Source organism: Nycticebus coucang, chromosome 15 (assembly GCF_027406575.1).
Source record: "Nycticebus coucang isolate mNycCou1 chromosome 15, mNycCou1.pri, whole genome shotgun sequence".
Lineage (NCBI taxonomy): Eukaryota > Metazoa > Chordata > Mammalia > Primates > Lorisidae > Nycticebus > Nycticebus coucang.
Window position 1 is genome coordinate 77,682,650 of NC_069794.1, and position 25,590 is coordinate 77,708,239.

The 25,590-nt window shown below is 38.4% G+C and overlaps 2 protein-coding genes across 2 annotated transcripts in view; one reads left to right on the top strand and one right to left on the bottom strand.

The window, feature by feature from the left end:
- USP12 (ubiquitin specific peptidase 12) overlaps positions 1–25,590 on the bottom strand; it is a 113,746-nt gene that overhangs the window by 58,919 nt on the left and 29,237 nt on the right. The window contains exon 2 of the mRNA XM_053563504.1: positions 3,519–3,599. Within this exon, the coding sequence (XP_053419479.1) occupies positions 3,519–3,599 (81 nt within the window). The remainder of the gene's footprint in view (positions 1–3,518; positions 3,600–25,590) is intronic.
- Positions 18,207–19,640, top strand: LOC128566603 (alcohol dehydrogenase class-3). The gene has a single exon (XM_053563503.1). The coding sequence runs from the start codon at positions 18,239–18,241 to the stop codon at positions 19,361–19,363; it is 1,125 nt and encodes a 374-aa protein (XP_053419478.1). The 5' UTR covers positions 18,207–18,238; the 3' UTR covers positions 19,364–19,640.

Below are 25,590 nucleotides of genomic sequence, written 5' to 3' on the forward strand. Positions count from 1 at the left end.
AACCAAAAACTAGCCGGGCATTGTGGTGGGTGCCTGCAATGCCAGCTACTTGGAAGGCTGAGGCAAAAGAATCGTTCAAGCCCAAGAGTTTGAGTTTGCTGTGAGCTTTGACGCCACAGCACTCTACCCAGGGCAACAGCTTGAGGCTCTGTCTCAAAAAAAAAAAAAAGAAAAGAAAAGAAAGAAAGAAAAGAAATGGTTGTAAATAATGGATTAAGCAATAATTATCAATGGATGCTAAAAGCATTAGGAACTTTAAAACAGAGGGATTATACCTAAACCCCCAATGCATTTCAGCATTGCTGAAAGCAAACAACTGAATATTTCCTATCTGGTGATATACTTCACCTCCTTCCTATGAAGTCTTCTTTCCTTAAGAAAACAAAACCACTGAACTTTACTCCAGTCTCTAAACTTAACTACTAATCTACAAGATATTCAGGCAATGGAAGAACAAGTTAAACAATACCATAAAGAAGAAATAGGCCACATTTGGAATGTGGATTAGTTTCTAGGACAAATGACCTGCTTTCTCCATAAATCAATGATTTGAAAAAGAAAATGGCTTGGGAAGCACTTGTGAGACACAACAAGCAAACTGCAAATGGAACCATGAAGCTTACCGGGATCTTAATTTGAACAAACCAACTCTAAAAAGTCACCTCCGAAACAAGTTTGAACAAGGATGATATGAAATTATTGATTTTGTTAGGTGTGACAATAATAAGGTCATATTTTTTAAAATATCCCTGTCAGTTTGAGATGCACAATTAAACATTTATGGCTGAATGACATGACGACTACTACAATTTCCTTTTCCAGAAAATAATTAAGTGGAAGAGAATGTAAATATTGGTAACTATTTAAGCTAGGCAAGTTAATTGAGGATTCATTTTACTTATCTTAGTCTAGCTTCTAAAGGTGAGGAGCAGGTGTTTAGTCTCTGAGGTAAACTGTATCTGCATGTTTCAAAATTATAGCAAATATAGGATCTAATCAGTATAAATTCGTAGGGAAGACAGAGACAAGGCACAGACAATAATTCCGGGGGTGGGGGGCTTCAAAGATCTGCTACAATCTTGTTTCTTTTTTCCACAGATTAAACAAATAAGACCTCTCTGCCCCACTGAGATTTTGTTAGAAGAAGGGTGGGGAGGCTGGGGTGGGAGACTGGGCAGGGAGGATCACTTGAGCCCAGGAGTTCAAGGTTATATACAGTGTGCTATAATCAAGCCACTGCATACTAGGCTAGGTAACAGAGCAAGAGCCTATCTTTAAAAAAAAAAAAAAAAGAAGGAAGAGAGGGAGGGAAACTAAATGAAACTAGAAACTAAAGGGAGTCTATTTGCAAGACTAATGGAAGTCAAACACACATTTCTGTCCAACACAACTTGCTCATCTTGACTATAAAGTAACAGGTGACATTATAATCAATTCTTTGAGGTCTGCTGTTAGTCCTCTTTCACTTACTTTCATCAATCCCCCTAAAGTAAAATTAAAAGTTGTGAAACTACAACTCCAGAATAAGCTAACTATCAGTTTGGCACCTCAGTGGCTGGGGCCCTGGCCACATGCACTGGGGTTGGTGGGTTCGAACCTGGCCCAGGCCTGCTAAAACAAAAAATAGCTGAGTGTTCCCTTGATTGCACTAATGTACACAGCTATGATTTAACAATAAAAAAAAAAATGGGCACTTGTAGTGCCAGCTACTCGGGAGGCTGAGGCAAAAGAATCACTTGAGCCCAAGAGCTTGAGGTTGCTGTGAGCTATGACACCATGATTCTCTATCGAGGGTGACATAGTGACTCTATCTCAAAAAAAAAAAAAAAAGCTAACTATCTTATTAATAATTTTCCAAGTTTTCTTTCAATTCCTTGCTTTTTATATTAACTGTTATACTAGTTCCTAAAACCTAAAACTCATCTTTCAAGTGTACAGCTCTCATGATAAAGGTTATCTAGTGTGACTTCCTATATACACTTGTTTCTGAATGGTTTCTTAAAGAAAATCAAACAAACAAAAAAAAAGACCACTATAGGGTTGAAACCTACCCTGTATTGACCTCATCTGATTCTGCAGATCAAAGTTCTCACCAGGTTTAAAATTAGAGGAAACAAGTTTTACAAGTTGCCACCTTCTCAAGGTCTGATCATTCAACTTTTCAATTAGGAAACACAATGACACATTCCTGTTTTTAAGCTGCTTTCTCTAATACCTTTTTCTCCAAGCCTTAAAAAATCCATCACAAGTATGTTTTATATCCCACCAACAAGATCATTTTGAACTCACACATATTTATAAACTATATATATGCTGCTGTATTACATAGGAAATAGTATTATATATTATAGTATATTATTACATAGTATATAATTAAGAAAATGTACATTGTAAATTTTTTTAATACAACTAACACTAGTCTTTACTGTGTGGCAGTGATACGTAACAAAAGAACAATGTAACAACAGTAGACAGTATTATGGAGCTTTATAACTCATTTCATATCATTTTTATATTTTATATTATTCTTATAGTATCTGCAAAAAAACAGATACAAAACAAAGAAACTGAAATATTTATATGAGAGAAGGTTAAAGGTAAACAGCCTTCTATATATAAAATATACTATTGTTCTGAAGAAAATGGGCTCTTTTGAGACACTATCAATGGGAACAACTGCACTGTAATTCGAGACTCGTTACCTCTGGAATCTGAACCTAATAAGGGTGACAGTGACAGGGAAATAGTAACAAGATTGGAGAAACTGATTTTGCGATCCCCAGAATTTAAATGAGGTTTTTAAAAAATGCTACGACTTTTTAGATATTAGAAAGAGAAGTCAGACTTCTTGTTAAACAAGGGCTACTAAATATCTTAATCTTTAACTATACTGCTTGTGAAACCCCAATAAATGATGGTAAAGGAACACATTAGGTAAAAACTCCAAAGGCCAAAGAGTATGATAAAGTATACACCAGCAATGTCAGCAAACTTCACCTATGAATCAGAATAGTTAACACTCAGTTAAAACTTTTAAAGTTTTTCCAGATTTAAAAATGTATAATTACTAGATCTACCTCCACAAGGCCTGGTATTTAGTTCTTCCTATATTTTCGACTTTTGTATCTATAATACAAGTACAATGCCAGAAGTAAATTGACAAATACTGCATAGACACATTGGGGGCATTTACATAGCTACATTCATCCCTGTAGATTTCTCAAAGAATCAAGAAATCATCACCTGGGCTAGGCTATATCAGAAATTTTGGCTATGAGAAATTTTCGACACATAATGGGAAAAATCTGGCTGGCAAATCTGAAAAGGTTCTATTTCTAAGACTTAAGACTTCAAACAACTATCTCTCTTCCATTTTAAAATTCCCAATCAAGCCCCTTGGCTTTTAATTCTATGGACACAAATGAACATATTTCTTTAATAAATTATGAAATGCATTCATCATTTCTCAAACTGCTTCCAAACATCCTTCTGAAAGTTAAGCATCCAAAGATACTCACATTGACTAATCCAAAATAGTGCTCATTGACTGGAAACTGTTCTGGACCAATCTCTTTCTCTAATGCCGAAGCATTGGCGCCCTATAAAATGAAAAACAAAAATCTTAGTATTTATAATACAGTCAAGCAACACATAACGATGTTTGCTTAACAATGGACCTCATAAACAATGGTGGTCCCGTAATAAACAGTTAATATGTTGTACAACTCTTACCCCACAAAAACAGGCGAAAACGTACTATCATTCAAAATACAACTTCAAACATTTAAATTATCTAGAGTAATAAAATACCAGCACATACACCTTAGAAAGCATTTCTAGCCCTTGAGATGACCTAAGAAAAGGGTAACATGTAAACATCCTCTCTCTGGTGTTAGAGTAATCACACGACTCATCCTGCATGCCCAACCTGGACCCACACAGACCATGTATTTTCATGCATTCTTATAATAGAAAGCCCTTCCCCAAACACCTTCTCCTCACAGTAGTTCCAACTATGGATCAAAAATTAATTGGCCCCTCTGTGCCTCAGTTTCCTAACTACAAAAGGAAAATATCACACAAACATAAACACAATTAAATGGACTCTAAAATGCAATTTCAAAGGGAAATAAAATCAATTCTGATGACATGATAACTCTGGATGTTTAGCTTAAAAATTTCTTAGAAGTCTGGAAGAGCTGCGCCAGGACCCGCGATGGGCACCCGCCTGGAACTCGGGAAGAGCTGTGCCGGGACTGCAATAGGCGCCCGCCTTGACCACAAGAAGAGGTACCCCGCGACCCACAATCGGCACCTGCCCGGACCTCCGGAAGAGCTACGCCCTGACCAGGAACTGCAGGAGCTGCGCAACCCAGCATCCTCCTTCCTGTACCCTCCCTGCCTCCACACCGGCCCACTCCTCTTGCCAGGGACTCTGATAATCGCATGCCCTCTGGAGCCCTCCCTACTACTCCGTGGAGCACTTCTCCCGGCCAGAGACTGCTGGAGCCTAGGGCCCTCTGTGCCAAAGTCACTGGGTGCCAGGGACTCCCAGAACCGTGTGCACCAACCCTGCCCTATTGCTGGATTCAGAGGTGTCACACTCCAGAGCTGCTCCCACAAACAGAACTCCCTGGCTGAGGCAGCCCTAGAAAAGCTACACAGGGTCAATCCCTTCAAAGATCCAGCCACAATAGAGGGATCCCCCTGGGGTCTAATCTCGGGGGGGACACCACCCCAACTATGAGGAGGAGACAGAGGCAAGGGTGAAAAACAACCATGAGAGGAAATCAAAGGAAATACTCTGGCAATATGAATAATGAGACTAGATCAACTCCTCCAAGGAACAATGGGACAGACACAGCACAAGATCCCATGCACAAACAAATAGCTGAGATGTCAGAAATCGAATTCAGAATTTAGATAGCAAATAAGATGGAATTACAATTCCAAGCAGTAACCCAAAAGATATCTCAAGAATTCAATGAATTCAAAGACCAAATGACCAAAGATTTTGACACATTGAGACAAAAAGTTGCAGCACTCAAAGATCTGAGAAACACAGTAGACTCCCTCAGTAACAGAATGGAGCAAGCAGAACAAAGGATTTCTGACATCAAAGACAAAGCTTTCGAATGCTCCCAAACTCTAAAAGAGGAAGAGAAATGAAGGGCAAAAACACAGCACTCTCTCAGAGAGCTGTAAGATAATTTGAAGAAAACCAATATTTGTCTTATATGGATCCCCGAGAGCGACGAAGTGGCTTCACAAGGCACAGAGTCTCTTCTTCATGAGATTATGAAAGAGAACTTTCCAGACATGCCAAGAGATTCTGAAATTCAGATAGCAGACAGTTTCAGAACTGTAGCACAACTCAACCCAAATATGACATCCCCCAGATACATCATAATCAACTTTATTAAAGTTAATATGAAGGAGAAAATTCTGAAAGCAGCAATACGAAAGAAAACCGACAAGGGGAAGCATATTGGAATAACTGCATATCTCTCTGCTGAAACCTTTCAAGCTATGAGAAGATGGTCATCAACTTTTAATCTCCTAAAACAAAATGACTTTCAACCCAGGATCCTGTACCCAGCTAAACTGAGTTTCATTTATGATGGAGAAATTAAATACTTTAATGAAATTCACATGTTGAAGAAATTTGCCACGACTAAACCAGCTCTCCAGGATATTATCAGACCTATCCTCCACAAAGACCAGCATAATTCTCAACCACAAAAGTAAACCCACCCAGAAAATTTTGACCAAATTCCAACTGCCACAGTCGAAAAAGAATTAAAAATGTCCACTGGACTCTCGAAAGGCTTATCAATATTCTCAATTAATGTGAATGGTTTAAATTGTCCTCTAAAGAGGCACAGGTTGGCTGACTAGAGACAAAAACTCAAGCCAGATATCTGCTATGTACAAGAATCTCATCTTACATTAAAAGACAAATAATCACTCAAGGTTAAGGGATGGCCCTCCTATACTCCAGGCAAATGGAAAGCAGAAAAAGCAGGCATAGCAATCTTAGTCGCAAATGCAATAGGCTTTAAACCAACCAAAATAAGGAAGAATAAGGATGGACACTTCACATTTGTTAAAGGCAATACTCAATATGATGAGATCTCAATTATTAATATTTATGCACCCAACCAGAGTGGACCTCAATTTATAAGAGAAACTCTAACAGACATAAGAAACTCAATTTCCTCCACTTCCATAGTAGTTGGAGATTTTAACACCCCTTTAGCAGTGCTGGATAGATCCTCCAAAAAGAACCGAAACAAAGAAATCTTAGACTTAAACTTAACCATTCAACATCTGGACTTAACAGATATCTACAGAACATTTCATCCCAACAAAACTAAATACACATTCTTCTCATCAGCCCACAGAACATAATCCAAAATTGACCACGTCCTAGGTCACAAACCTAACCTCAACAAATTTAAAAAAATAGAAATTATTCCTTGCATCTTCTCAGAACATCATGGAATAAAAGTTGAACTCAATAACAACAGGAATCTGCATACCCATACAAAAACATGGAAGCTAAATAACCTTATGCTGACGGATAGATGGGTTATAGACGAGATTAAGAAGCAAATCACCAAATTTTTATAACAAAACAACAATCAAGACACAAAATATCACAATCTCTGGGATGCTACAAAGGTAGTCCTAAAAGGGAAATTAACAGCACTGCAAGCCTCCCTCAAGAAAACAGAAAGAGAGTAAGTTATTAACTTAATGGCACATTTCAAGCAATTAGAGAAGGAAGAACATTCCAACCCCAAACTGAGCAGAAGAAAAGAAATAAACAAAATCAGAGCAGAATTAAATGAAATTGAAAACAAAAGAATTATACAACAGAAAAATAAATCCAAAAGTAGGTTTTATGAAAAGGTCAATAAAATAGATAAACTTTTGGCCAACCTAACCAGGAAAAAAAAAGAGTAAAATCTCTAATTTCATCAATCAGAAATAGTAAAGATGAAATAACAACAGACCCCTGAGAAATTCAAAAAGTCCTTAATGAATATTACAAGAAACTTTACACTCAGAAATATGAAAATCTGAAAGAAATCGACCAATGCCTGGAAGTACGCCACCTACCAAGACTTAGCCAGAACGAACTGGAAATGTTCAACAGGACCATATCAAGTTTTGAAATAGCATCAACTATACAAAATCTCCCTAAAAAGAAAAGCCCAGGAACAGATGGCTTTACGTCAGAATTCTACCAAACCTTTAAAGAAGAACTAGTACCTATATTCCTAAACCTCTTCCAAAATATAGAAAAACAAGGACTACTACCCAACACATTCTACGAACCAAAACTCACCTTGATCCCTAAACAAGGGAAAGACTCGACAAGAAAACTATAGACCAATATCACTAATGAATATTGATGCATAAATAGACAATAACATCCTAACAAACAGAATCCGACAACACATCAAAAAAAGTATACACCATGACCAAGTAGGATATATCACAGGGTCTCAAGGCTGGTTCAATGTACATAAATCTATAAATGTAATTCAGCACATAAACAAACTAAAAAATAAAGACCGTATGATTCTCTCAATTGATGCAGAAAAAGCTTTTGATAACATCCAGCATCCCTTCATGATCAGAGAACACTTACAAAAATTGGTATAGAAGGGACATTTCTTAAACTAATAGAGGCCATCTACAGCAAACCCACAGCCAATATCGTATTGAATGGAGTTAAATTGAAATCATTTCCACTCAGATCAGGAACCAGGCAAGGTTGCCCATTGTCTCCATTGCTCTTTAAAATTGTAATGGACGATTTAGCCATGACAATTAGGAAAGAAAAGGCGATCAAGGCTATCCACATAGGGTCAGAGAGATACAACTTTCACTCTTCAAAGGTGACATGATCGTATATCTGGAAAAAACTAGGGATTCTACTACAAAACTTTTAGAAGTGATCAAGGAATACAGCAATGTCTCAGGCTACAAAATCAACACATATAAATCTGTAGCCTTTATATACACCAACAATAGCCAAGCCAAGAAAACAGTCAAGGACTCTATTCCTTTCACAGTAGTGCCAAAGTAGATGAAATATTTGGGAGTTTATCTACCAAAGCATGTGAAAGATCTCTATAAAGAGAACAATGAAACTTTAAGAAAAAAAATAGCTGAAGATGTTAACAAATGGAAAAACATACTATGCTCATGGCTGGAAGAATCAACATCGTTAAAATGTCTATACTACCAAAGACAATATATAATTTTAATGCAATTCCCATCAAAGCTCCAATGTCATATTTTAAAGATCTTGAAAAAATACTTCGTTTTATAAGGAACCAGAAAAAACCTCGACTAGCAAAAACATTACTCAGAAATAAAAACAAAGCAGGAGGAATCACGTTACCAGACCTCAGACTATACTATAAATCAATAGTAATCAAAACAGCATGGTACTGGCACAAAAACAGAGAAGTAGATGTCTGGAACAGAATAAAGAACCAAGAGATGAACCCAGCTACTTACCATTATTTGATCTTTGACAAGCCAATTAAAAACATTCAGTGGGGAAAAGATTCCCTATTTAACAAATGGTGCTGGGTGAACTGGCTGGCAACCTATAGAAGACTGCTACTGGACCCACACCTTTCATTATTAACTAAGACAGACTCTCACTGGATTAAAGATTTAAACTTAAAACATGAAACTATAAAAATACTAGAAGAGAGTGCAGGGAAACACCTTGAAGAAATCGGTCTGGGCAAGTATTTTATGAAAAGCCCCCCCCCGCCCCCCGGCAATTGAAGCAACTTCAAAAGTACACTACTGGGACCTGATCAAACTAAAAACCTTCCGCACAGCCAAGAATACAGTAAGTAAAGCAAGTAAACAGCCCTCAGAATGGGAGAAGATATTTGAAGGTTATGTCTCCGACACAGGTTTAATAACCAGAATCCACAGGGAACTCAAACATACAAGCAAGAAAAGAACAAGTGATCCCATCTTAGGCTAGTCAAGGGACTTGAAGAAAAACTTATCTGAAGACGACAGGTGCACGGCCTACAGACATATGAAAAACTGCTCATCATCTTTAATCAGCAGAGAAATGCAAATCAAAACTACTTTGAGATATCATCTAACTCCAGTAAGATTAGCCCATATCACAAAAGTCCAATACCAGAGATGTTGGCGTAGATGTGGAGAAAAGGGAACACTTCTACACTGCTGGTGGGAATGCAAATTAATACATTCCTTTTGGAAAGATGTTTGGAGAACACTTAGAAATATAAAAATAGATCTGCCGGGCAGCGCCTGTGGCTCAGTCGGTAAGGCGCCGGCCCCATACAACCGAGGGTGGCGGGTTCAAACCCGGCCCCGGCCGAACTGCAACCAAAAAATAGCCGGGCGTTGTGGCGGGCGCCTGTAGTCCCAGCTACTCGGGAGGCTGAGGCAAGAGAATCGCTTAAGCCCAGGAGTTGGAGGTTGCTGTGAGCCATGTGAGGCCACGGCACTCTACCGAGGGCCATAAAGTGAGACTCTGTCTCTACCAAAAAAAAAAAAAAAAAATAGATCTGCCATTCAATCCTATAATTCCTCTACTAGGTATATACCAAGACCAAAAATCACATTATAACAAAGATATTTGTACCAGAATGTTTATTGCAGCCCAATTCATAATTGCTAAGTCATGGAAAAAGCACAAGTGCCCATTGATCCATGAATGGATTAATATATTGTAGTATATGTACACCATGGAATGTTATGCAGCCTTAAGGAAAGATGGACACTTTACCAGTTTCATGTTTACATGGATGGAGCTGGAACATATTCTACTTAGCAAAGTATCTCAAGAATGGAAGAAAAAGTATCCAATGTACTGAGCCCTACTATGAAACAAATTTATGGCTTTCACATGAAAGCTATAACCCAGTTATAACCTAAGAATAGGGGGAAGGAGGAAAGGGAGGAGAGAGAGGGTGGAGGATGTGCGGAGGGAGGGTGATTGATGGGATTACACCTGTGGTGCACCTTACAAGGGTATATGTGAAACTTAGTAAATGTTGAATATAAATGTCTTAACACAATAACTAAGAAAATGCCAGGAAGGCTATGTTAACCAGTGTGATGAAAATGTGTCAAACGGTCTATAAAACGAGTGTATGGTGCCCCATGATCGCATTAATGTACACAGCTATGATTGAATAATAAATAAATAAACAAAACAAATAGCATGGTACTGGCACAAAAACAGAGAAGCAGATTATCTGGAACAGAACAGACACCTAAGAGATGAACCAACCACTTACCATTATTTGATCTTTGGGAAGCCAATTAAAAACATTCAGTGGGGAAAAGATTCTCTATTTAACAAATGGTGCTGGGTGAACTGGGTGGCAATCTGTAAAAGACTGAAACTGGACCAACACCTTTCACCATTAACTAAGATAGACTCTCACTAGATAAAAGATTTAAACTTAAGACATAAAACTATAAAAATACTTGAAGAAAGTGTAGGGAAAACTCTTGAATGAATCAGCCTGGGTGAATATTTTATGAGGAGGACTCCCCAGGCAATTGAAACCGTATCAAAAATACACTACTGGGACCTGATTAAACTAAAAAGCTTTTGCACACCCAAGAACATAGTAAGTAAAGCTAGCAGACAGCCTTCAGAATGGGAGAAAATGTTTGCAGGTTATACCTCCGATAAAGGTTTAATAACCAGAAACCACAGAGAACTCAAACGTATAAGCAAGAAAAGAACAAGTGATCCCTACTCAGGGTGGGCAAAGGACTTGAAGAGAAACTTCTCTAAAGAAGACATACGCACAATCTACAAACACATGAAAAAAAGCTCATCCTTAATCATCACAGAAATGGAAATCAAAACTACTTTGAGATATCACCTAACCCCAGAAAGAGTAGGGTTAGGTTATGTCATCCACATAACATAATCCCAAAACCAGAGATATTGGCATGGATGTGGACAAAAGGGCACATTTCTACACTGCTGCTGGGAATGCACACTAATACATTCCTTCTGGAAGGATGTTTGGAGAATACTTACAGACCTAAAAATAGACCTGCCATTCGATCCTAGAATTCCTTTACTAGGCATATACCCAGAAACCAAAAATCACAGTATAACAAAGACATCTATACCAGAATGTTTATTGCAGCCCACTTCATAATTGCTAAGTCATGGAAGAAGCCCAAGTGCCCATCGACCCACAAATGGACTAGCAAATTGTGGTACATGTATACCATGGAATATTATGTAGCCTTAAAGAAAGATAGAGACTTTCCCTCTTTCATGTTTACATGGATGGACCTGGAACATATTCTTCTTAGCAAAGTATCTCAAGAATGGAAGAAAAAGTATCCAACGCACTTAGCCCTACTATGAAGCTAATTTATAGCTTTCATATGAAGGCTTTAACCCAACTATAGCACGAGAAGATGGGGAAGGAGCTAAGGCAGGGGAAGGGAGTGGGGAGGTTAGGGTGGACAGAGGGTAATGGGTGGGGAGACACCTACGGTGCATCTTAGAATGTGTACAGGCGAAACCTACTAAATTCAGAATACAAATGTCCACATACATTAACTAAGAAAATGCCATGAAGGCTACATTGAACAGTTTGATGAGAATATTTCAGATTGTACATGAAACCAGCACGTTGTACCCCTTGATTGTACAAATGTACACAGCTATGATTTAAAAATAAAAAAAAAAAATTTTTCTTGGGCGGCACCTGTGGCTCAAGGAGTAGGGCGCCGGTCCCAAATGCCGGAGGTGGCAGGTTCAAACCCAGCCCCGGCCAAAAACCACAAAAAAAAAATTTTTCTTAAAAAACAAACTACCAGGTAAATATAACAAACAGGATATCACTTACAAGAAATACCCAACTGTTACTTTACACTTTATAGTGTTAGTGTAAATTAACAGAGTTTTGACTTTTTAAGGAAGACAGTGATTCCTGGCACGTAAGCAGGTGTCCCAAACCAGGGAAAGATCCAACAAGAAAAGAAAATTATAGACCAATATCACTAATGAATATTGATGCTAAAATACTCAGTAAGATCCTAACAAACAGAATGCAACAACACATCAAAAAAAGTATATACACCATGACCAAGTGGGATTTATCCCAGGTCGCAAGGCTGGTTCAATGTACATAAATCTATAAATGTAATTCAGCACATAAACAAACTAAAAAATAAAGACCATATGATTCACTCAATTGATGCAGAAAAAGCTTTTGATAATATCCAGCATCCCTTCATGATCAGAACACTTAAGAAAATTGGTATAGAAGGGACATTTCTTAAACTAATATAGGTCATCTACAGCAAACCCACAGCCAATATCGTACTGAATGGAGTTAAATTGAAATCATTTCCACTTAGATCAGGACCCAGGCAAGGTTGCCCATTGTCTCCATTGCTCTTTAACATTGTAATGGATGTTTTAGCCATTGCAATTAGGGAATAAAAGGCAATCAAGGGTATCTACATAGAGTCAGAAGAGATCAAACTTTAACTCTTCACAGATGATATGATCGTATATCTGGAAAACACTAGGGATTCTACTACAAAACTTTTAGAAGTGATCAAGGAATACAGCAATGTCTCAGGCTACAAAATCAACACACATAAGTCTGTAGCCTTTATATATACGAACAATAACCAAGCTGAAAAAACAGTCAAGGACTCTATTCCTTTCACAGTAGTGCCAAAGAAGATGAAATATTTGGGAGTTTATCTAGCAAAGGACGTGAAAGATCTCTACAAAGAGAACTATGAAACTCTAAGAAAAGAAACAGCTGAAGATGTTAACAAATGGAAAAACATACCATGCTCATGGCTGGGAAGAATCAACATTGTTAAAATGTCTATACTACCCAAAGCAATATATAATTTTAATGCAATTCCTATCAAAGCTCCATTGTCATATTTTAAAGATCTTGAAAAAATAATACTTCGTTTTATATGGAATCAGAAATAACCTCGAATAGCCAGAACATTAATCAGCAATAAAAACAAAGCAGGAGGAATCATGCTACCAGACCTGAGACTGTACTATAAATCGATAGTGATCAAAACAGCATGGTACTGGCACAAAAACAGAGAAGTAGATGTCTGGAACAGAATAGAGAACCAAGAGATGAACCCAACTACTTACCGTTATTTGATCTTTGACAAGCCAATTAAAAACATTCAGTGGGGAAAAGATTCCCTATTTAACAAATGGTGCTTGGTGAACTGGCTGGCAACCTGTAGAAGATTGAAACTGGACCCACACCTTTCACCATTAACTAAGATAGACTCTCACTGGATAAAAGATTTAAACTTAAGACATAAAACTATAAAAATACTTGAAGAAAGTTCAGGGAAAACTCTTGAAGGAATCAGCCTGGGTGAATATTTTATGAGGAGGACTCCCCAGGCAATTGAAGCAGTATCAAAAATACACTACTGGGACCTGATCAAACTAAAAAGCTTCTGCACAGCCAAGAACATAGTAAGTAAAGCAAGCAGACATCCCTCAGAATGGGAGAAAATATTTGCAGGTTATACCTCTGATAAAGGTCTAATAACCAGAATCCACAGAGAACTCAACCATATTAGCAAGAAAAGAACACGTGACCCCATCTGCACAGCCATGAACACAGTAAGTGAAGCAAGCAAATAGCCCTCAGAATGGGAGAAGATATTTGAAGGTTATGTCTCCGACAAAGGTTTAATAACCAGAATCCACGGAGAACTCAAACATACAAGCAAGAAAGAACAAGTGATTCCATCGCAGGCTGGCAAGGGACTTGAAGAGAAACTTCTCTGAAGGAGAGAGGTGCACGGCCTACAGACATATGAAAAAATGCTCAGCATCCTTAATCATCAGAGAAATGCAAATCAAAACTACTTTGAGATATCATCTAACTCCAGTAAGATTAGCCCATATCACAAAATCCCAAGACCAGAGATGTTGGTGTGGATGTGGAGAAAAGGGAACACTTCTACACTGCTGGTAGGAATGCAAATTAACACATCCCTTTTAGAAAGATATTTGGAGAACACTTAGAGATCTAAAAATAGATCTGCCATTCAATCCTATAATTCCTCTACTAGGTATATACCCAGAAGACCAAAAATCACATTATAACAAAGATATTTGTACCAGAATGTTTATTGCAGCCCAATTCATAATTGCTAAATCATGGAAAAAGCACAAGTGCCCATCGATCCACGAATGGATTAGTATATTGTGGTATATGTACACCATGGAACATTATGCAGCCTTAAAGAAAGACTTTACCAGTTTCATGTTTACATGGATGGAGCTGGAACATATTCTTCTTAGTAATGTATCTCAAGAATGGAAGAAAAAGTATCCAATGTACTCAGCCCTACTATGGCTTTTATATGAAAGCTGTAACCCAGTTATAAGCTAAGAATATGGGGAAGGGGGAGAGGGAGGGAAGGGGAGGGAGGGTGAAAGGTGGGATTACACCCACGGTGCGTCTTACAAAGATACACGTGAAACTTAGTAAATATAGAATATAAATGTCTTAATACAATAATTAAGAAAATGCCAGGAAGGCTATGTTAACCAGTGTGATGAAAATATGTCAAATGGTCTATAAAACCAGTGTGTGTTGCCCCAGGATTGCATTAATGTACACAGCTATGATTTAATAAAATAAATAAATAAATAAATAAAAAGATAGCAAAACCATACTCATTAAGATATTAATGCTTAATACATAAAACAAATGCTTAATATGTGCCAAGAAATGACAATGGCTTGATTCTAAGAAAAATGAAACTCTAAGCAGATTTTTAAAAATCAAATAAATTTCTAAATATAAAAGTTACATTGTAACAGTTCAAGTAAAAACTCAATGATGAGCTTAAGAATTAAGGTTAATATTGGGTAGTATTTTAGATCAGTTTCCCTGTCAATATAATGCTACTAATTAAAACTAACGTTCCATTAAAAATGAGAAATTTTTAATGAAAAGTTTTACTTTTATGTAGACGATTTCATGGGAGAATGGATCCACTATGGAACTGCTTAGAGAGACTATGCTACTTAAAGGAGCGCAGAAGTAGCAAAGCTGCAGGCTGGGGCCATGACTCAATACAAAATGGTTCTCCCTGAACCTTGCTTTCTTCCTGTGTAAAACCTCTATGTCAGTGGTTCTCAACCTTCCTAATGCCGCAATGTATTTTCATTGTTAAAAAGGGGTCAACCCACAGGTTGAGAACCGCTGCTCTATGTCTATAGTACCTTCCATCCCTACATTTCTGACAACATGTGCATATCAGCTCTTCTAATCTCATTAAAACATTAAAATAAAATGTTGTTGGGTAGTCTATTAAACGTCAAACAAAGAAGTAAATGTGAGCAGTAAAAAAATGTATCCAAAGTATAAAAGATGATGTGAGAAATAACTTAATTTCTTATTTCTTAATAAGAAAAAGGTGAAGAGTCAAAGAGAAGGCTTAACCCTCATACCTGTTCTAGAAAATACTGTGTGCCCTGAAACTGCAACAAAGGCAATGAAAATGTTTATGACAAAACAAATCATATCCATACCATGAGTTCTGAGTAATCGCAAAATAGCATCAAAGCAGCAGGCTTCAGAAAAAATTCAGTAAGTATCTGCATATCTACTTTCTCCCCAGCTCAGGGCCAGTAGCTATAGAAGATGATCACCATGTCTGTTTAGTGAACCACAACTACCATTTTCTTTTCCAGTAAAACAAAATAGATCAGCGTATACATTTCTCTATTAGGAGTAAACATGGCTTAAGAAACTTTTGTCTCAATATGTAAGTATGTATATATTGAGTCTCATGCTATTTCTCACTATAGGTTGAAATAAAAAAAAGTTTTGATATATTATACAAGTGTAAGACAAAAATTTCAAAATCATAACACAACTGGAAAGTACATAGTGAATAAAAATTAGCTTTTCATGATTGCATGTAGGTAGAAAATCATTAAAAAATAAATTTAAAACAGCCTGAGCAAGAACGAGACACCATCTCTACCAAAAATAAAGAAACTAGCCAGGCATCATGATGGGCATCTGTAGTGGGAGGCTGAGGCAAGAGGACCACTTGAGCCTAGGAGTCTGAGGTGGCTACGAGCTATGATGACATCAAAGCACTCTACCCAGGGTGACAGTGAGACTCTTGTCTCAACAATAAAGAAATAAATAAAATTTAAAGATCTAGCATTAAGAGAAAAAGTATCAAAACTATATCACAACACAGTATGTACTATATCATGTCAGAAGAGGAGTAACATAATGTGCTGGAGAATTGGGGAAAAGCTTCACAAACAGATGGGCCTAAACAAGCCAGGCCTTGACTTTTTCTTCAGGAGTGTTTTCATGATAGTTTTTCATGTTGGTAAAATGAAAACCCTGAGCTTCAAAGAGCAGGCACTTAAACATTCCAGTTGCAAGCTGGGCAGGAGACCGACTTCTAATATGAACTACCTAACAAAAGAATCGTCTGCAATAAAACATTCTGCCACAGTTTTCCTCTCATCAGCATGATGAGAGAGACCACATTTATGGAATTACAGCCTCTACTGCAAATCCAAAATGCTAAAATACTGAAACAGTTAGCAGCAATGCAGAATCACAAAGTTTAAATATAGGATGAGTATTTCACCCCTTGGGCTCCAAATTACTAATCTGGCAAACAAAGCAAACAGGATTCTCATTACGGCTTGTTTCTATGAAAACGTACAGAAAATGTTTCGAACAATCACTGCCTGACACAGGAGGCACAAACACTTCCTTTTCCCCTTCTTCCTCCAGCCTGGTTGCAAAGCCTTCTACTACCCTCCCCCTTCTTCAGATGAACCTCTCAAAAACTTGAAAATCCAATGCAATTTCAGTGACTGCGAAAGTAAGTGGGAAGGTCCATGTTGACCTGCAATCATCCTAATAATCTTGGTCTAGGCCTTATCCAGTGGTCTCCTCTGGTTTTAACTACTGCCTCAAAGTTAAAATGTACTCCATAAAAAGTACAAAGGACTCTCCAATAGGTCCAAACCTAAAACAGGCATTGCATCATTGCAGCTTATCAGAAATCAACACAAAGCAAAGCTACCTTTGGTTAAGATATAACATGGTACCAATGACATATAGGGAAGTACAGTTACTTATCTAATGGAGAAGTCAAAACATCTTGTTCTGAAATAAATGAAATATTATATAATCAATAATCAACCTCTAATGTCACATTATGGAAGGGCCTGTGCCTCTATTATTCCTCTGAATACTAAGTGGCAAGAAGAAAGGAAAGCCATATATTATAATAAATCTGTTTCTCAGGGGTGTGTGTGCATGTGTCTGTATGCACATCTTGCCTCCTGCCTGCCCTCCATGTGACCCCAGCAAAGCTTCAACAAAATAGGGAAGACTAATTCATCCCAGAAAATTTGTTTTTCATTTATTTATTTATTTATTTATTTGTGTGTGTGTGTGTGTGTTTTGGCCGGGGCTGGGTTTGAACCTGCCACCTCCAGCATATGGGGCACCCTACTCCTTTGAGCCACAGGCGCCACCCCATTTATTTATTTATTTATTTATTTATTTTTGGTAGAGACAGAGTCTCACTGTACTGCCCTCAGGTAGAGTGCCCTGGCCTCACACAGCTCACAGCAACCTCTAACTCTTGGGCTTCCGCGATTCTCCTGCCTCAGCCTCCCAAGCAGCTGGGACTACAGGTGCCTGCCACAACGCCCGGCTATTTTTTTGTTGCAGTTTGGCCGGGGCTGGGTTTGAACCCGCCACCCTCAGGATATGGGGCCGGCGCCCTACTCACTGAGCCACAGGCGCTGCCCCACCCCATTTATTTTTTATTTGTATAAATTCATGGGGTACACATGCAGTTTTGCTACACTGATATATGACACTGTGGTAAAATGAAGGCTTTCAGGGCATCCATCACTGCAGCAATGCACTCTGCACCCACCAAGCACCTCTCACCCAGAAGAAATGAAGGTAGCTTACTTTCTCTTTCAACTGGCACCACAGGAGCATGTATGTAACATATTAAACATGTAAATTTTTCACCTGATCAATTCAGAAAGAATGTAATTCTATGACTAATGACTGGCCAAATAACTGCAAATTTAAATTTACTCAGAAGATTCGATTATGTAGCCCAGGTGTCCGGCTCGTACAGACCTGAACCCAAGGACATGGCTCACCAGGTTATAAAGTGCAAGGCTGCAGTTGCCTGGGAGGCTGGGAAGCCTCTCTCCATAGAGGAGATAGAGGTGGCACCCCCAAAGGCTCATGAAGTTCGAATTAAGATCATTGCCACTGCAGTTTGTCACACTGATGCCTATACACTGAGTGGAGCTGATCCTGAGGGATGTTTCCCAGTGATTTTGGGACATGAAGGTGCTGGAATCGTAGAAAGTGTTGGCGAAGGAGTTACTAAGCTGAAGGCAGGTGATACAGTCATCCCACTTTATGTCCCACAGTGTGGAGAGTGCAAATTTTGTCTAAATCCTAAAACAAATCTTTGCCAGAAGATAAGAGTCACTCAAGGGAAAGGATTAATGCCAGATGGTACTAGCAGATTTACTTGCAAAGGAAAGACACTTTTACATTACATGGGAACCAGCACATTTTCTGAATACACAGTTGTGGCTGATATCTCTGTTGCTAAAATAGATTCTTTAGCACCTTTGGATAAAGTCTGCCTTCTGGGTTGTGGCATTTCAACTGGTTATGGCGCTGCTGTGAACACTGCTAAGGTGGAGCCTGGCTCTACTTGTGCTGTCTTTGGCCTGGGAGGAGTTGGATTGGCAGTGATCATGGGCTGTAAAGTAGCTGGTGCATCTCGGATCATTGGCGTGGACATCAATAAAAATAAATTTGCAAGGGCCAAAGAGTTTGGAGCCTCTGAATGTGTTAACCCCCAGGATTTCAGTAAACCCATCCAGGAGGTGCTTGTTGAGATGACTGATGGAGGAGTGGACTATTCCTTTGAGTGTATTGGTAACGTGAAGGTCATGAGAGCAGCACTTGAGGCCTGCCACAAAGGCTGGGGTGTCAGTGTGGTGGTTGGAGTAGCTGGTTCAGGTGAAGAGATATCCACCCGTCCATTCCAGCTGGTTACAGGTCGTACATGGAAAGGCACTGCCTTTGGAGGATGGAAGAGTGTAGAAAGTGTTCCAAAGTTGGTGTCTGAATACATGTCCAAAAAGATAAAAGTTGATGAATTTGTGACTCACAATCTGTCTTTTGACAAAATTAACAAAGCCTTTGAACTGATGCATTCAGGGGAAAGCATTCGAACTGTTGTAAAGGTTTAAATTTACAAAAGAAAAATGTGTCCATCCTGTCGTGGGGTCTCAAGGGAAGCAGCCTGATGGGAAGAAGCTCTTCCAAGTTCACAGCCTCTTAGACCTTCAGTAACTACTGTAGACAATAATGTTATATGTGTAATTCGTAAATCTCTGTAATCAAGGACAAGACTAATTCAGTCATGAATCTATTTTCTGTACTCTCCTTCACATAAATAATTGCTCTCTCATTAAAGAATATTTTAACATAATAAAAGTTCTACAATTCTGAAAAAAAAAAAAAAAAAGATTCGATTATGTAATCCTTTTCATCTAACTATACGTGTATATATACTTATATGTACACACACAACCATGTCATGTTAAGAAACAGAAGCTAAGAAAAAAGTTACATATCTGAATCATTATAATTCACTGATAAAATGACCAAACCAAACACAATAGTCAGATAATATTAACCTCTAAAATTCAAATAGCCAATAGAAACTCCATGTTCCTATCAGACATGTTAGGTACAATCTTCTAATTACTTGATTCAGTATCTCCAATGAAAAGCTTTCATCAGAAAAATTCATGGTTAAATGTGTTACTTAGAGAGAATAAAAGAAGATTTAGATTCACCTTGAACTTTGTAACTCAGTCAAAGAATGGAAATGTAAGAACACTGGTTGGGCTCCCCCCACCCCCCCCAAAAAACAGTGCTTTTGATCTATAAATGTCCACAGTGGGAAAATGAGCTACTCAAAGAAATCTCATTATTTCTCTGTCTGAAAGTAACAGTAGTGACACCAGACTTACCAAGAATTATTCTGCCAACCCTTCGAATTTAGTTTAACAATAACATCAAAAAGAAAATTCTCAAAGATGACTAAGCTTAGCATAATGACATACTTAACAATGAGTGTGCATGATGAAACTTTACAAACCCAACTCTTCCATCAATACAAAAATTTTTCATAAAATACTCTCATAGATAGCTAAACATTTAAAATATAATTATATCTGAACTCAAAAAAAAATTTTAAAGGAGGTAACCTTTGTTTTCTATAGCATCTCTACAATGCCTTCCACGCAAGATTCCACCTGCTTTGATGAACAAATTGCAAGAAATGTTTCATCATTTTAAGTTCTTTCTAGCATATTCTGAACAGTTTCTATACCTATTGCATAAAATAATGTTTTAACTCTACAAAAAACAAATATCCCTGGATTGCTACTCTACTTTTTGTAAAGGTGAAATCCAGGGATCAACTCTACAAAAAACAAGGATCCCTGGATCCCTGTATTGCTACTGCTGTACCCTTCAGACACCTGACTTGGGTAACTGATTTGTGTGTGCTCACTCGGAAAATCTATGTACATTTCCAAACGCAGGAACATGTCTATTTTTCCCCAACTCCTATGTTTTATTGCAATGAAGTATTTAAAAAATATCTCACACTACTGAGAAGATCACTATATCAACACAAAGTATATTATGTTGAAGTGAAGCCCAAACTAACAATGTAAATTTTTGATTGACTTAGGTTACAGTAACAGAGTTCATACTTCAAATTCCAGAGGCTAACTCCAGGTCCCTCTAATAAAAAGTAAAATTACAAAATTTAAATACTGAAAAAAAAAAAAAATTTAAATACTGTTTTATTTTTTTTTTTTAAGTTCATGTTTTTTTTTTGTTTGTTTGTTTTTTTATATATTTTTTTGTAGAGACAGAGTTTCACTTTATGGCCCTCGGTAGAGTGCTGTGGCGTCACACAGCTCACAGCAACCTCCAACTCCTGGGCTTAGGCGATTCTCCTGCCTCAGCCTCCCGAGTAGCTGGGACTACAGGCGCCCGCCACAACGCCCGGCTATTTTTTTGTTGCAGTTTGGCCGGGGCCGGGTTTGACCCCGTCACCCTTGGTATATGGGGCCGGCGCCCTGCTCACTGAGCAACAGGCGCCGCCCTTAAATACTGTTTTAAACTTAAATACCAAACCTCAGAATATTTCATGAGCTTCAAGTTAAAAAATATATATATAGCGGGCGGCACCTGTAGCTCAAAGGAGTAGGGCCCCATATGACGGAGGTGGCGGATTCAAACCCAGCACCGGCCAAAAACTGAAAAAAACACACACACAGTGTAAAGAACTGTCTCTTTAGAGTCCTTAATTTTTACCACAAAACAGTTAACTTGTAACTCTGTCGTTCTCTTTCCCATTGAGACACCCTTGGATTTTACATTCCAGAATAATACAGAAAGAACAAAGAATCATCACTTAAATTCGCTTTTCTAGATCTCAATTCCCTTGACCTATAAAAAAGTTATCTCTTACCACTTCTCTAATTATAAAACTTTGAAAAAACAGAAACTAGCATTTAAGTCCTGTAGAAATAAAGACCATTCTTAGCAAGCATCCCAGAATACCACAGTGTTACTCTAAAGCAGTGGTTCTCAACCTTCCTAATGCCACGACTCTTTAATAGAGTTCCTGTGGGTCACAACCCCCAGGTTGAGAACGGCTGCTCTAAAGGTATCCGTATGTATCCTCTAAAGGTATCCACAGCCGGGCACTGTGGCTCATGCCCCAAACTCCAGAACTTTGGGAGGGAAAGGTGAGAGGACTGCTTGAGGCCAGGAATTTAAGACCAGCCTGGACAAGATTGCAAGACCCCCTCTATACATCAAATTAAAAAAAAATTAACCAGGTGTGCTAGCATGCACCTATAGGCCCAGCTACTTGGGAGGCAGAGGCAGGAGGAGCTTGAACTCCCGCCTCCCAGGCTATAGTGAGCTATCATCACTCCCGCACGGGTGACAGAAAGAGACCCTGCTTAAAAAAAATAATAACAGTTAACAATAAAGAAAGGTATGCATTGTTTTTGTAAAGAATGCTAGGGAAATCCCACAAAGGACTTAGTAACTTTAGTGTAGTTTCAGTCTCCTCAAAAAAAAAAAAAAAAAAGAGCACTAATGTTTTGCAAATGGTGGGGAAATAGAACGGAACTGCCCATAGTTGGCACCACGTGTAGTCACATCCAAAACGTACCCTTGAACTGACATCACAGAAAACGGCGAGGGGGAGGCTCCAGGACACAGTCCCTCCACCCAAAAAAAAAAAAAAAAAAAAAAAAACTATTGAGCTGAAAAATCCATCAGAATCAGCTATTCTGAACTCTGGTACCTAATGAGACATTAAACATCCAGGGGAGTGGCTGACGAAGGGAGAGGTAAGAGCAGCATACAAAGCAGCTAGCAGCCCCCAGCAAAGGCGGGTGTCAGGACTGCCTCCTAGGGCAGCTGCCTGCTGCCAGGGCAGGGTGAGCCGGGCACTACCCTCCAAAATTTGGGATTCCACATTTTTAGTGGTTTGGCTGTAGCCTGGTAGAACAGCACAGATGCTCACCTTTGTTTCCATCCCCTTGAGCTACAGCAGTAACTTCCCTTTGGGGGGTGTGTGTGTGTGTGTGTGTGTACACACACTTTGATCCAAACATTTAAGTAAATCTCTGTCAGGTCACAAGCTGACCAGACGTAATGAAACAGAAACTTCAGTGACCTCACACAACAAGGAATACAGACTTCACAAAATCAGTTGCTATATAAATAAATGACTGCAGCTCTCTAGAGCAATCACTCGAGGGGGAGAATCTGATTTCCAGAGTTACCACATAATATTCAAACTGTCTAGTTCTAAGGAAAAAAAATCACAAAACATACCAAGAAAAAGGAAATATGCATTTGCAGAGAAAAAGAATTTGACAGAAACTGTCCTTGAGCAATCCCAGATGTTAAAACTACTAAAGTATAAAATCAACTGTCTTTAATATGCTCAAAGAACCAAAGAAAATCATGAACAGTAACTACAGGAAACCTGGAGGAAGTACAGGAAATCTGAAGGACATAGAGAGGCAACAGCTTAGTTTTGAAGCAGGAGGAAGAAGAGTTATTACTGAATGGCTACAGAATTTTTGTTTAGGGTAATAAAAATGTTTTGGAAATGGGAGGCGCCTGTGGCTCAGTGAGTAGGGCGCCAGCCCCATATGCCAAGGGTGGCGGGTTCAAACCCAGCCCCGGCCAAACTGCAACAAAAAAATAGCCGGGCGTTGTGGCGGGCGCCTGTAGTCCCAGCTGCTCGGGAGGCTGAGGCAAGAGAATCGCGTAAGCCCAAGAGTTAGAGGTTGCTGTGAGCCGTGTGACGCCATGGCACTCTACCCGAGGGCGGTACAGTGAGACTCTGTCTCTACAAAAAAAAAAATGTTTTGGAAATATTGTAGATGGTTGCACAATATGGGGAATGTAATTAATGCCACTAAATTGTACGCTCAATGTGGGTTAAATGGCAAATTTTATGGGATATATGATTTATCACAATTTTTTAAAATCCACAATCAGTCCAAATATGCTTACTTCACCAGTAATGCTGTGTTTCTGGAGAGTGAGTCACTTGTTCAAATTCAAAAATTCCTGGATGGGAACCCTATCTGCAGGGTTCAAATAAGGTCAGCTGTTGCTACAGCACCACAAGTCCAAAAAGATACGTTAATTCTTGAAAGCAACAACATTTACATTCCACTGCTTTGCTTGGACAGTTCAAAACAAGGGTATCAGAAAAATTCTGGAAGGCATCTGTGTCTCAGAGAAATGTAGAGTTCATCAGGAGAAGGAATGAGCATTGCCTAGTTGCAGAAACAAGAGGCTGAATGATACCCAATGTTTATATGTGGCATTTTCAAACTGCAGTAAAATTCATTTTTTTAATAGATACAGATTTATATATTTTAAACAGTTTGAATAAAAATTTCAGAATGTACAATGCAATCAACGTCACAACCTGAGTTAGGGTTGCATCATAACCCAAGAAAGGTTAAGAACTGGTAAAAGAGACTCTTCAGCTATTGCAGGGCAACAGAAGGCTGTGCACAACTCAGTGAGTCTGTGTCCAAACTCTGGCCCCACTTCTCAAGCCATGTGACTTTGGGTGACTCATTTCATTAGTCTTAGTTTCCTCACCATATAAAACAGAAAGATACATACTCTGCCTACCTCAGAGAGTTGTCACGGAAATCAAATAGTGAATGTGGAAGTTCTCTAAAATTTAAAGCACTATGTAAAGATATTACTGGAAACATTAGTCATATAAATTTTACTAAACTGGGCAACACAATGGAAAATCGCAGTCAAGAGTACCTTGTTTTAAAAGCTACTAGGTAGACTGAAGAAAAAGATACTGATCTTTAACCTATGTTAAAGTTTGAAGTTAGCATCCTACAGACCGTTGTTTGGTGCTAAAATAAGCACCAAACCCCTTTTGTATAAAGCTTCATTTTATAAACATTATAAGCTCATGATCTAAAAATAATTCAAGATTGACTCCTTTATACGAGGTTATAAAAAATGTTAAGTATTAAAATACTCTCACCCTTAAAGTTCATCTCTCTCGTGACAACCTCAATTAACAGTTGTAGTCTTTAGGGTGATCACTGTCATAACTTTAAATAACTCATTACATGCCTTAGTCAACAGCTCTTAATTTGATGCTTTGCAATAGGAGAAACTGGCACACACACACTACCCTCCCATTCTCTTTCCCCAGGCCACCTTCTAATTGGGAGGTGGGAGGGGCATCACTGGATATAGTAGTATTTTAGGGCTTCTGCTGGTGCTATACTCAAATCTTTAGCTGGATTTACAAATTTCATAAGCACTTAGGAAATCCCTGCTATGAAACAAACAGACACGAGCACATCATCTTTCTCCTTCTATACCTCTTGTTTCCTCCATCTCCCAATTACTTCCTTATATACTCAGGGATGACACTGACATTTGCTTCTATAATTACAATGACATCTTCCACACTTTATCCTTGATTTATTCAAAAGGCAATAAACTAAAAAGGGAAACTACTTGAAGGATAGCTAATCCTTGCTAAGGAAGTTGATTAATAACTTCAGATTTAAGAAGATTTTGGTTACACATGTTAAAATTTGTATAAGCAACGGGAAAAAAATAAAATAATATTCCAACAAAAAGCAGTAGAGAAAGCCGCCCCCCCCCCAAAAAAAAAGAACAGAACTACAGCCCTTACTCATTAAACTACTATCACCCAAAGGAGAATCTTCCATGTTTCAAGCTCTTGGTTTTCCTCAAGTGTCTGGAAATTCTTGGTCAGCAATTCAGATTTGGGAATGAAAGAAGGAATAATTCATACGGGTTTCCTCTGCATTTGTATAGGTCTATATGCCACGGGGTAAGT

What these genes read in the sequence shown, in the direction of transcription:
- LOC128566603 (XM_053563503.1), top strand. Translation starts at nt 18,239, where the DNA reads ATGGCTCACCAGGTTATAAAGTGCAAGGCTGCAGTTGCCTGGGAGGCT.